General features: G+C 41.1%; 1 protein-coding gene across 1 annotated transcript in view; it reads right to left on the bottom strand.

Moving 5' to 3' along the window:
* Window positions 1-14,215, bottom strand: part of ankha (ANKH inorganic pyrophosphate transport regulator a) — a 34,927-nt gene that overhangs the window by 15,799 nt on the left and 4,913 nt on the right. The window contains exons 3-5 of the mRNA XM_034167356.1: window positions 10,905-11,023; window positions 10,585-10,668; window positions 10,186-10,356 (exon numbers count right to left, since the gene is read on the bottom strand). Of these exons, the coding sequence (XP_034023247.1) occupies window positions 10,186-10,356; window positions 10,585-10,668; window positions 10,905-11,023 (374 nt within the window). The remainder of the gene's footprint in view (window positions 1-10,185; window positions 10,357-10,584; window positions 10,669-10,904; window positions 11,024-14,215) is intronic.

Raw genomic sequence — 14,215 nt, 5'->3', positions numbered from 1 at the left:
TATTGACTGTACAGCGACACAGCACCCATTTGGTGCATTCACCGGATTAGAACAAATCCTACATACTACAAATACTACAGAAGAATTTTTACTTGACAGTTTGAAGTGAGTTTTCTTTGTTTCAGAGGGCTTCATACCCATTAAAATTCACCAGAATATACAAAATTTGACTTACTTTTTAAAAAATAAATTCTGGGGGAGATCCCCCACACCCCCCATAATCAATACTGTGTTTTTACTTCACAGATTGAAGTGAGTTTTATTTGATTCAGAGGGCTTCATACCCATTAAAATTCACTAGAATACACAAAATTTGACTTGGTCTTTAAAAAAAAAAAAAAATGTTCTGGGGGAGATCCCCCAGAATCAAGACTACACCCCACCCCCACCACCCTTTTATGTACCTTTATGTTCAGGTTTTGCATTCTTTTTATGCTTTGTCTGTCTCTCCTTAGAGGCTATTTAGAATTGATTTGTATGCTGTATAATGTGTTTATTGTATTTATTGAGGAAAAAACAGTGTGTGCCCCCACTACGCCACATTTTAGGGAATTGCTGGCATTGATTTTTGCCAAGAAAAAATTTTAGTCAGATGAAAATTTATTGCTTTAACCCATGCCTTAAACCTAGTTACAGCGCTTTCAGAAAGAGTTCTACTGTAATGAAACTTATTCCCCACTGCTGGGTAGTCCATTAAAGTAAATGTAAATGTTATTAAGAAATGATCAGACAAAAGGGGGTTTTCAGGGAATACTGTTAAGTCTTCAATTTCTATGCCATATGTCAGAACAAGATCTAAAGTGTGGCTAAGGTGGTGGGTGGACTCATTTACATTTTGAGCGAAGCCAACTGAGTCTAATAATCGATTAAATGCAGTGTTGAGGCTGTCATTCTCAGCATCTATGCGGAGGTTAAAATCACCCACTATAATTATCTTATCTGAGCTAAGCACTAAGTCAGACAAAAGGTCTTCCAATTTGGATGGACGAGACTAAGAGTCAAGCTTTCAAATGAATTAAAGCTCTGTCTGGGGCTTTGATTAATTAATAAGCTGGAGTGGAAGATTGCTGCTAATCCTCCTCCTCGACCCGTGCTTTGAGCATTCTGACAGTTAGTGTGACTCGGGGGTGTTGACTCATTTAAACTAACATATTCAGTTACAAGGAGTAGAAGTGGTGAAAGTAGATGAGTTTAAATATTTGGGGTCAACTGTTCAAAGTAATGGAGAGTGTGGTAGAGAGGTGAAGAAGAGAGTGCAGGCAGGGTGGAGTGGGTGGAGAAAGGTGGCAGGAGTGATTTGTGACTGAAGAATATCAGCAAGAGTGAAGGGGAAAGTTTACAAAACAGTAGTGAGACCAGCTATGTTGTAAGGTTTAGAGACAGTGGCACTAACAAAAAGACAGGAGGCAGAGCTGAAGATGTTGAGATTCTCTTTGGGAGTGACAAGAATGGACAAGATTAGGAATGAACATATCAGAGGGACAGCTCAGGTGGGACGGTTTGGAGACAAAGTCAGAGAGGCGAGATTGAGATGGTTTGGACATGTGCAGAGGAGGGACCCAAGGTATATAGGGAGAAGGATGCTGAGGATGGAGCCACCAGGCAGGAGGAGAAGAGGGAGACCAAAGAGGAGGTTCATGGATGTGCTGAGAGAGGACATGCAGGTGGTTGGTGTGACAGAGGAAGATACAGAGGACAGGGTGAGATGGAAACGATTGATCTGCTGTGGCGACCCCTAACGGGAACAGCCGAAAGACGAAGATTCATCCTGCTGTAACCAGGGTTCTGTAAGGCAGAATAAATCAATATGTTGATCAATTATTATATCATTTACTAACAGGGACTTAGAAGAGAGAGACCTAATATTTAATAAACCACATTTAACTGTTTTAGTCTGTGGTGCAGTTGAAGGTGCTATATTTTTTTTCTTTTTCAATTTTTATGCTTAAATACATTTTTGCTGGTTATTGGTGGTCTGGGAGCAGGCACCGTCTCTACGGGGATGGCAGGGGGAGAGAAGCTGCAGAGGTGTGTAAGACTACAACTCTGCTTCCTGGTCCCAACCCTGGATAGTCACGATTTGGAGGGTTTAATAAAATTGGCCAGATTTCTAGAGATGAGAGCTGCTCCATCCAAAGTGGGATGGATGCCGTCTCTCCTAACAAGACCAGGTTTTCCCCAGAAGCTTTGCCAATTATCTATGAAGCCCACCTCATTTTTTGGACACCACTCAGACAGACACCAATTCAGGGAGAACATGCGGCTAAACATGTCACTCCCAGTCCGATTTGGGAGGGGCCCAGAGAAAACTACAGAGTCCGACACTGTTTTTCAAAGTTACACACTGATTCAGTATATTAATTTTAGTGACCTCCAATTGGCGTAACCGGGTGTCATTACTGCCGACGTGAATTACAATCTTACCAAATTTACGCTTAGCCTTAGCCAGCCGTTTCAAAGTTCCTTCAATGTTGCCTGCTCTGGCCCCCGGAAGACATTTGACTATGGTTGCTGGTGTGCTAACTTCACATTTCTCAAAACAGAGTCGCCAATAACCAGAGTTTCATCCTCGGCGGGTGTGTTGCCGAGTGGGGAAAAATGGTTAGAGTCGTGTCAGCCCTCAGCTCCACAGAAATGAAGCTGATCGCGCTCCTGCAAAGCCCTCCCACTGCGAACAAATACGCAGTGAACAAGGATCACTTCCTCAAAACCTTTGAACTGTCAGACTGAAAGGGCCAGCAGGCTCTTCTCTCTGCACAGGCTGGAGAGCAGCAAGCCCTTCAGAGTTCATGGACAGAATGCTACAGCTCCGGCCAGACTTTTTCTGCAGCAACTCTCTCATGTGCGCGCAGCACTGGAACAACACCATGATCACAGACTGCCGTGCACTGTTGGAGGAGGCCAGCAAATTCTTCCTGGCTGTCCAGCACCACTGCATGACCGCGGCAGCACTCACCACATCACACACAGCAGCAGAAGCTCCATACCACACACACCAGCACCACCACAGAGAGCTGCATCTCTCCTCCACAAAAGCACTCACAAACCAGCTTCTGTACTGTGTGAAAACACTCAGCTGGTCGAAAGAAGTCAAACTAAATGCTAATGTTACAAAAACTAAGCAAAGCATAAAACCCCATCAAGTGAGGGGGCGCTGTGGAGCACGCAATGGAGTAAGACGTGTCTGTTGAGCACTGCGGAGCAACATTTTTAATATATTTTTGGGGCACAAGCGTCAGAGAAAAGTTATCAAGGATTAATCCAAACTGTAAGTGTCAGAGGACAAATCCGGAAAATGGCTGGTAAACAATCCAGAACGCGACAAACTACTCTTTTACCAACGAGGCCTACATCTCCTACTGCAGCCGCGGCCGCCATTGAAGAAGTTTCTCCAGTGAAGGAACAGTCGGTCCCGGCCACATCAGCGATGGACACCGAGACGTTTAAATTCCTTACGCCAGGAATTAAAAGATATTCTAAAAACTGAGGTCCGGGCTGTGTTAGAAACTGAAATGGCAGCCATTAGAGCCGACATTAGCACGGCTAGGTCTGAGCTAAAGGAATATAGACAGTCAGTAACATCGGAGCTGTCCGCACTGGGAGTTACGGGAAGGAAATGGAGCAAAGCCTGTCGACATGCACGGACGTCTCGCAGCTACAGAAAGAAATTCATAGCCTCGCTGCAGTGACGCATGCTTTGCAAACCAAATGTGATGATTTAGAGGCCAGATCGCAAAGAAATAATGTCAGGATAGTGGGGGTGCCTGAGGCCCAAAGCTGTTCTACATCCTCTGTTTCGGCGCTGCTTAAACAAGTGTTTGATTTGGAAAAGGCGCCGCTGCTGGACATGGCGCACCGTGCACTCCACTCAGCGCCGCGGCAGGGGAATCCACCGCGCGTCATCGTGACCCGCCTGCACTACTTTCAGGATTGTGCAAATATTCTTCGCCTTGCACGTGAGAAACAGCGGATCAAGATGGACGGTATGACCATTTCAGTTTTTCCGGACTATACTGCTAAAATAGCCAAAGCCCGTGCTGCATTCAATGACGTCAGATGACAACTCCGAGGGATTGAGGGGGTGCGGTTTGGCATCCTCCACCCAGCCCGACTCAAAATCACCTATCAGAACATTGAGAAAACCTTCTCTAGTCCAGAGGAGGCCCAGTTCTACATCGACCAGAATATTAAGGGGAACTGAGCAGGTGATTAATGACACTACAGATGGTTAAAAGACAATCTCAGGCCTTAAGCTTCAATTCAATTAAGCTAAAAATGTTCCATCCAGCCATGTTTATTTTATTTTATTTTTATTTATTTATTTATTTTAACAAGTGTGCACATGCCGTATTCAGATATTTTTCATAAATATTATTTAGTAATACCCAGGTAGTTTTTTTATATAACCAAATATGTACATGGTGAACTCGGATACTTTTCACAAGTAGTATTTTGTAACACCCAGGTGTTTTTTTTTTGGTCATAAACAAATATGCACAGGCCGTTTAGATAACTTTCATATGTACTACTTTGAATACCTGGGCAGTTTTATTTTATTTTATTTTTTTCTCTCTCTCTTCCAGCAATATATAGCCAGGTGCCCTTATATTTCTTTTATATTTGTTGTTCTGCAGTGTTCAGCGTATAGCGTGAGTGTGACAGAGATAAACCCAAGCACTTTTTGTGCTTTTTTTTTTTTTCACCACTGGAGATAGGAGTATAGGTGCGACCTTCTGTTGTTTTAGTGGGGTCAGCACAAGGGGGTGTGTGGTTATGGGGGGGAGGTGGGGGGGGTTTGCAAAGTTTTTTTTCTTTTCCTCTGCTCCATGTTATCAAAATATCTATATACTGTCAATTGTCTTAACAGATGAATAGGCCCACTGTACTTTCTTCTGGCTCAACACGCTTTATCAGCTAGAATGTCAAAGGACTGCATCATCCCATAAAACGTAGCAGAATATTTGCACATCTGAAATCCTTAGAGCCTGAAATATATATTTTTTTTTTTTACAGCAGACTCACCTCCATAACAATGAACACTCAAAATTGAAAAGAGGCTGGATAAGTCAAATTTACCACTCCGAGTATGGGGATAGATCTAGAGGTGCTGCCATTCTTATACGAAAGGGGGTCCCCTTTGTATCGACTAAAATTATATCCGACACTAAAGGTAGATATGTCATCATCGTGGGGAGGCTGTTTGGCACGGAAGTACCATTGGTCAATATATATGGCCCAAACTGGGATGATCCACAGTTTTTTTCCAACATCTTTAGCAATATTCCTGATCCTAATACTTCCTATCTTATTCTAGGGGGAGATTTTAATTTGGTGCTTGAGCCAAAATTGGACAGATCAAATCCTAAATTTGCAAATAGAATATCCAAATCTACAAATATAGTTCCTTCATTCATGGACTCTTATAAACTATTAGACCCCTGGAGAAAGGATAACCCTGTATCTAGACAATTTTCATTTTTTCCACCAGTACACCGTTCATACTCAAGGACAGACTTCTTTTTGATTGATAATAGACTTCTTTCTTTCGTTACTAACTGTCAATATCATAGCATAGTAATTTCTGATCATTCCCCTGTACAGTTAGATATGACTTTCCCAGATAGTGTTCTAAATCGACGCCCATGGCGTTTAGACCCTTCGTTGCTATCTTATAAACCATTTCGAGACTATATCGCAGACCAAATTGACTTCTTTATCGATACTAACAGTACGCCAGGTATGTGTTGTGCCACTATCTGGGATGCACTTAAAGCTTACCTCAGGGGGCAAATAATCTCATATGCAGCTCATAGGAAAAAAAGAATGTAGTCATCACCTCACTGATTTATCTCAGCAAATTAAACAGTTAGATAGCAATTATGCCACCTCTTCAAATCCAGATTTGTATAAAGCACGACTGGTCCTTCAATCCGAATTTAACAATCTCTCCATTGAACAAGCTGAAAGATTATTATTGAAAACAAAGCAAACCTACTACGAGCATGGAGATAGGACTGGTAGATTATTATCTCACCAACTCAGACAAATCTCGGTTGATCAAACAATAACTGAAATTCGCACGGCGCAGGGACTGTCTTCCAACCCCACAACTATAAATAAGCAATTTAAAGAGTTTTATGCTAATCTTTATACATCTCAAGATTCTACCAATCCATGTGAAGTTCAGACCTTCTTTGAAAAACTCAAAATCCCGAAGATCAGTCCCGAAGACCAGACTATCATGGATGCCAAAATCTAAAGTGAGGAAATAACACATGCCATAAACTCTTTGCAAAATGGCAAATCACCTGGTCCAGATGGATTGCCAGTCGAATTTATAAAACTTTTTCAGCTAAACTATCCCCTTTTCTGTGTAAACTTTTCGAAGAAATTCTTACCGTGCATAAATTACCTGACACTATGAATCAAGCTACTATCATTGTATTGCCTAAGAAAGGTAAGGACCCTCGAGAATGTAACTCTTATCGGCCAATAAGTCTGCTTTGTTGTGATTACAAAATTCTCACAAAAGTTATGTCCCAGCGTCTTGAAACAGTGATGCCTAAAATAATTGACCCAGAGCAATCAGGTTTTATATTAGGGAGACAGTCATTTTACAACATGCGTCGCCTGTTCAATGTGTTGTACTCCTCACACTCCACCCAACACCCCGAGGTAGTCATTTCATTAGCTGCTGAAAAGGCATTTGATCGGGTGGAGTGGCAATATTTATTCACAACATTGAACAAATTTGGATTTGGCACAACTTTCATATCCTGGATTAAAACAATTTATTCAACACCACTGGCAGCAGTTCGCACCAATTCGGTGACATCAAATTATTTCCCATTGAGTCGTGGCACAAGACAGAGCTGCTGCCTGTCACCAATTCTTTTTGATCTAGCTATAGAGTCACTGGCCATTGCCTTGAGAATGGATGATAGGATTACTGGGGTGTCAAGATATGATAAGATACACAAAGTGTCGCTTTATGCAGACGACCTTTTATTATACGTGTCGAATCCTGGGCAATCTATACCAGTTTTCATTGACATACTACGTACATACGGCAATATATCAGGGTACAAACTAAACTATTCTAAGAATACTCTTTTCCCCATTAACAATTTGGCAAAAACAATAGATTTTAGTCCTTTGCCCTTTAATAAAGATGAACAATTCACATATTTAGGAATCAAAGTTACACACATGTACAAAGATCTTTATCAATATAATTTTAAAAACTTATTAGAACGCACCAAGCAAGATTTGTCACGATGGTCTACACTACCCACTTCTTTGGCCGGAAGAGTGAATACAGTTAAGATGACAGTCTTACCATGTTTTCTGTATATTTCAAATGGTTCCATTTTTTTTTACCCAAATCTATGTTTAAGGAGATAAATACCATGATTTCAACTTTTATATGGAACAATTCTGCCCCAAGAATGAAGAAAATGTTTTTGGAGGTGCCCAAACCAGCAGGAGGTCTGGGCTTGCCCTGTTTCTTAAAGTACTATTGGGCTGCAAATATAAGTAAAATAATATACTGGATATCCACGTGGGGCAGTAGTCAGGGCCCAGTTTGGGCCAACATGGAGCTGTTTGGCAACCCAGGAATTTATCCTATTTCTTTATTAAGTTCTACGATTCCTACGGGTCCACAATCTCAGATCCCTAACCCGGTTCTCAAGCACTCTTTAAAAATATGGTTTCAGTTTAGGAAGCATTTCCGTATCAAACAGCTATGCTCTTTTTCTCCTCTGGTAAATAATCATTTCTTCCGGCCGTCTCAAATTGATTCTGCATTTCAAATCTGACATAACAACGGCCTAGTCTTTTTTAAAGACCTTTTTAGTAACAGAGTGTTGATGTCATTCGAAATATTACAAAGGAAATACAATATCCCAAAATCTCATTTTTTTTTAGATTTTTACAAATTAGGAGTTTTGTCAATAAATATTTTAATCCTTTGGGCCCACCATCTAAGAATGTCATAGATGACATATTAAGCTTGAACCCCTACACGAAAGGTAATATATCAAAAATTTACATGATTCAGAATATTCACCCACCCTCCTGGAATAAAACCAAATTAGCATGGGAAAAGGGTTTAAACATTGTGCTCTCCAGTCTGACCTGGCAAAGTTGTTTGAAATGTATCCATACTTCCTCTGACTGCATTAGACAATGTCTGATTCAGTTCAAAGTATTGCATCGCCTTCATTATTCGAATGACTAACTTTCAAAAATTTATCCCAATGTCAATCCGGCGTGTTTAAGGTGTCATCAGGTTCCAGCTACTACGGGACACATGTTCTGGCATTGTCAATCACTGAAAGGGTTCTGGAATAACATTTGTGATGTCATTTCATATATGTATCGGAAAAAAGTGACACCTTCTCCATATATCTGCATTTTTGGAGTCCCCCCACCTGAGATTTCTATTTCTAGGTCACAAGCAAGTGTTATATCTTTTGCCTCTTTAATGGCATGCAGACATTCTTTTTCAGTGGAAATCAGCTAAACCTCCACTATTTGATGGCTGGATTAAGGAAATGCTCGCTATGCTTCAGCTAGAAAAACTGAAATATTGCAGAACTAATTGCCCTGAGAAATTCTGGGTGGTTTGGTCTCCCTTTTTTGACTATATAAAAAGATATACCAAATTGATACCTCCTTTTTGTTAGAATACAAGATGTGATACAGATATGATGGAGCAGGTCTCGCCCTTTTTTTCCCCATTGTTTAATTTGCTTATTTCTTATTATTTTATTTATTTTTATCTTTATTTATTGTACTTATTTAAATTTTTTTTGCTGGGGTGGGAGGGTTTCAACGGGGGGTGGTTGCTGAATGTGTTGTTCATTTTTGCTTGTTGTTTGTTGTGAAATGAAAAGTTATAAAGTTATAAAAAAAAAAAAGCCCATCAAGTACGACAGTAAAACGAAATGTGTACAAATTGAGTTTTTCTGTGGCATTCGTTCAAATTTTTAAGTGCCGTGCAACTAGGCCATCAGCAGTTATGACAGTTTCCTACCCCTGTTCTCGACCAAACCTGGCGACCAAAATTGTGTGTGTGTATATACGAGGTCTATTAGGATATTATCCGACCTTATTATTTTTTGTGCCAGGCTGTCCTGTGAGGCTTCACGCCATGCGGTGCCGCATGGTGCAAAGCAACGCCGTGATGAAGCCTCACAGGACATGTTCTGGCATGTCCAGGCACATCCACAATTTCTCGGATAATCACTCGATGGAAAAACCACCGACAGCTGTCTGAACGCCATCTCAAAGCCGTCCTGTGAGACCAAAACGGAGGTGATTTTGTCTCACTCCAGTAGCGAATCCATCGTGACGCACGAAGCCTCCGCTCGGCTTTCCATGACAAAATCTCTTGTTAAAAGTGAAATCTGCCGGAAAATGGTTGATGTCCAGCTCTTGTGATAACCAGAGAAATGGCACACGATGGTCACGGATCCAGACAGCCATCCGTTTAGAAATGAAATGGTCGTTCAGCCTGTCGATGGCGGCTTCGGAGCGCGGCGCGCCCCACAGCCGCTGGGAGCTTTTCTTAAAGTGACAGTAACACTCCTTATTCTCTACCAAGCCTGTAACATTTTCACCGAAAGCCAGATAAATTTTTCTAATGGTTTTCAGCTGCCAGTCTCTAACAGTTTCTGAAAAAATTCTGATGGAAAAAAAAGCCCAAATCATTCTGCCATTTCCTGGCAATGAAACAACGACGAGGGGGCTGGACCACTCCTCACTCAAAGCCTGCTCACAGGCGAATGACGCAACCGACAGGCGTGGAAAAAGTCACGCATGCGCAAGAGGGTTCAAGCTTGTCTGACGCAATCACACGTGATTCAAATCCATATGGTTTTTGAAAAAAATAATAAGGTCGGGTATATATTAAAGGCCATTCTCACAGTATAAACAACACAGCAGAAACTGTCCTGGCTCCACCTCTTCAGATGTACTGCTCCCCAAAATTTGATCAATTCAAAAGGATAGGCCAAAGCTCTTTCACTAACACACATCCACATTAAACTACACTTCCTGCTTTTGGTTAATTTCTTTTTCAGGAATTTTGTTAAAAAAAACAAAAACAAAAAACAACAACAACAACAAATGCAAGAATGAAACGTAACCTCCTAGGCTGAGGTCCAAAATAAATCTTACCCCCACGTCAAGCCCGCTAGAGTCTGGGATGTTGTCGTGAATGTTGCAGTAGTAGCCCAGACCAACAATAGTGAAACGGACCAAGGCACCCATATACAGTGAAAGGATGGGGATGAGTAAAGGCTCCACACATTGTAGGTTACTGTGGAGGAGGATGGCCACAAACACAATCTGTGGGACAGCACAGCAGCAGTCATTAACAACAATCATCACACACTACAGTCCAATAAAACAGGTAGTGTTTTATTCATCAGACTAGTCAGTGTTATCTTTGCACTTCTAACAATAACTTCCTGTTCACTTTACAAGATACACAGATTCCAAACTGTTTTACATTAACTTATGATGTAAACCCACTGCGCTGCTTTAAAATAAAAATCATTTCACAGCTTTTATTACCTGAGCTACAACATCAGAAATGGAGGCGGAGCCTACTATGACGCTGTACTTGTGCTTGAGAAGTATCCCTGCGTGAATCCAAGCCTTCAAAACAACAAAACACACAAACACGTTAGGCCCAACTCTGGCTGTGTTCTCGACCACAGCTGGGTGGTGGAGTGGATAAACAAAGTGAGGCGTTATCACTTGAGAAACGCAGTGAGGATTAAAAAAAACAAGATGAAGGTCAGGTATTTAAAAAATCTCACGCTTGCTTGATAAGATGTCTCGACTATTCATGCAATGAGATGTTAAATTATCAAACCCCAATGCAGACTCACCATGGCATCCAACAAAGGGAATATGGACAGGTATAAGAACGCCTTCCTTGTTTTATGGCCCACAGATTCATCCACGTGGTGGAGCTTATTAATGATGTAGTACCCTAAATCTGTGTAAGCTACACAAAAAAGAAAGAAACCACAAGTTAACCAATTTCAATAGTTGTTTATTGCAAAATATGAATAAGTCTAATCTGTTTTATCAGTCTTTAAAAAAATATATATAGCACAGCTTATTCAGTGTGAAAGTTAAACCAGAAATCTAAAACAGTCGGCCCCCATCCTGGCACCTGTAGCCCCCAGCACGTCGAACCATTTCTAATTAAAATCATACACAGGCACATTCTCTTTATTGTTGGAAACAACACTGCTAACGGCCATGTATGTCTCAGTTACGTGCTCCTTCAGCTTACTGCAAACTGCTGTGAGCCACGCATCATGAGCTCAGCCAATCAGGGGCTCCAAAATAGTGCCTCCCATATTAGACAAGAGACCCTGTCCTTTAGGACATCCAGCTTCTAGGAACTGTTACTGTCAAAGATCAGGTATTCAGGCACTCACTGACATCTGAATCCCCAGTAATTTGATCCAGAAAAAGTAGACCAAGGGTGGTGCCCTTTGGGCTCGTGTGAGAGAGGTGAAATTACTTTATATCCCAAATGTTTTTAGGGACACGGCAAAGGCCACAAACAGACCCCATTTCTCTCTGTTCAGCATCACGACAGTTTGAGCTAAAAATGACTTTGTGCAGCACAGCAAAGAGTGCATACTACAGGAACTGATGAGTGCCCACAGGGATGAACAAAACATGTGGCAAAACATCAGCAGCTACAGCCAGGCTCATACGTATTTGGACAGTGACTATTTTGAACATTTCTTTCTACACCACAATGTAGTTGAAATGATACAATCAAGATGTGATTATACTGTAGATTTTCAGCTTCAATTACTTTTTATACATAGCACTTCTAGTTTCTATAATATGAGTATTTGCAGTGCCGATGAAAACTGTTGATGTCAACCCCATTAACATGATCTGTCCATTGTTTAATTCTGGTTTTACTTTAATGTTCTCATACATTTCATGCCGTATTTTGCGATGTAGTGGGCATCATGTTTCTCCATGAGGTTGCTAGTTTATGGTGCATCCGGAAAGTATCCACGGCGCTTCACTTTTTTCTCATTTTATGTTACAGCCTTGTTCCAAAATGGAGAAAATTCATCGTTTCCCCTCAAAATTCTAATCACAACACCCCATAATGACAACATAAAAGGTGTTTTTTTTAACATTTCTGCAAACTAAAAACAACAAAAACCTTAGTAATCACATGTACGTAAGTATTCACACCCTTTGCTCAGTACTTTGTTGATGCACTTTTGGCAGTAATTACAGCCTCAAGTCTTCTTGAATATGATGCCACAACCTATTTTTGGGCTATTTTGCCCATTTCTCCTCTTTTCAGCACCTCTCAAACTCCATCAGGTTGGATGGGGAGTGTCAGCACACAACTATTTTCAGGTCTCTCCAGAGATTTTCAATCGGATTCAAGTCTGGGCTCTGGCTGGGACACTCAAGGACATTCACAGAGTTGTCCTGAAGCCACTCCTTTGATATCTTGGCTGTCTGATTAGGGTCATTGTCCTGCTGAAAGATGAACCATCGCCCCAGTCTGAGGTCAAGAGCACTCTGAAGCAGGTTTTCATCCAGGATGTCTCGGTACATTGTTGCATTCATCTTTCCCTCATTCCTGAGTCGTCTCCCAGTTCCTGCTGCTGAAAAACATCTCCACAGCATGATGCTGCCACCATCATGCTTCACTGTAGGGATGGTTTCCTTCAAACATGATGCCTGGTATTCACACCACAGGAGTTCAATCAGACGAGAGAATTTTGTTTCTCATAGTCAAAGAGTCCTTCAGGTGCCTTTTGGCAAACTCCAGGTGGGCTGCCATGTGCCTTTTACTAAGGAGTGGCTTCTGTCTGGCCACTCTACCATACAGGTCTGATTGGTGAATTGCTGCAGAGATGGGTGTCCTTCTGGAAGGTTCTCCTCTCTCCACAGAGGAATGCTGGAGCTCTGACAGAGTGACCATCAGGTTCTTGGTCACCTCCCTGACTAAGGCCTTTCTCCCCCGTTCACTCAGTTTAGACGGGTTGTCAGCTCTAGGAAGAGTCCTGGTGGATCTGAACTTCTTCCATTTACAAATGGTGGAGGCCACTATGCTCATTGGGACCTTCAAAGCAGCAGAAATGTTTCTGTACCCTTCCCCAGATCTGTGCCTTGAGCCAATCCTGTCTCTGAGGTCTACAGACAATTCATTTGACTTCATGCTTAGTTTGTGCTCTGACATGCACTGTCAACTGTGGGACCTTGTATGTAGACAGATGCGTGTCTTTCCAAATCATGTCCAATCAACTGAATTTACCCCAAATGGACTCCAATTAAGCTGTAGAAACATCAAGGATGAGTGGTAACAGGATGCACCTGAGCTCAATTGTGAGCTTCATGTCAAAGGCTGTGAATACTTATGTACATGTGATTTCTTAGGGTTTTTATTATTTTTAATAAATGCAAAATTCTCAAGAACAACAACAACAAAATTACGTTGTTGTTATTATTGGGTATTGTGTGTAGAATTTTGAGGGGAAAAATTAATTTCATCCATTTTGGAATAAGGCTGTGACAAAAAAAGTTGGAAAAAAAATGCAGTGCTGTGAATACTTTCCGGATGCACCATAAATTGACAGCTCACATAAAAGTGGGTGTAGCATCCTGCAGGTGGAGATGTGCAAAATGATAGCATGTATTGGTTTTACAATATTGTCTAGTAGGACTGCAAGAAACATTTATTTTCATTATCAATTTATCTTTTGATTATTTTCTGAAACTGATTTATTGTTTGGTAAATAAAATGTCAGGAAATTGTGAAAAATGTTGATTAGTGTTTCCCAAAACCAAAGACGGATGGCATTTTCAAATATCTTGTTTTGTTCACAGCCCAAAGATTTTCCTTTTACTGTCCGAAAATAGCAAATAAACTGCAAAATGCTTACATTTAAGACTAGACTAGAAATGATTAGTTATCAAGACAGTTGGAATTAATAATCAGTTAACTGTTGCACCTCTACTGCCTACACAAACTGGTTGGAATGGACAAATACATTTTTTCCTGCAAATCCTACAAGTTACCAGCACGGGCAAAAAAATAAAGTAATAAAAATCTGTTGACTTGGAGTAATCTTGCAGCAATAGTCAAACAAGGACAAAAACATATCAGCTACATATTGGATGCAAGAATAATGAAGGCACA

The sequence above is a fragment of the Thalassophryne amazonica genome, chromosome 1 (assembly GCF_902500255.1).
Source record: "Thalassophryne amazonica chromosome 1, fThaAma1.1, whole genome shotgun sequence".
Taxonomy (NCBI): Eukaryota; Metazoa; Chordata; class Actinopteri; order Batrachoidiformes; family Batrachoididae; genus Thalassophryne; species Thalassophryne amazonica.
Note: the sequence above shows the minus strand (reverse complement) of the source record. Positions and strands in the feature narration are given on the sequence as shown.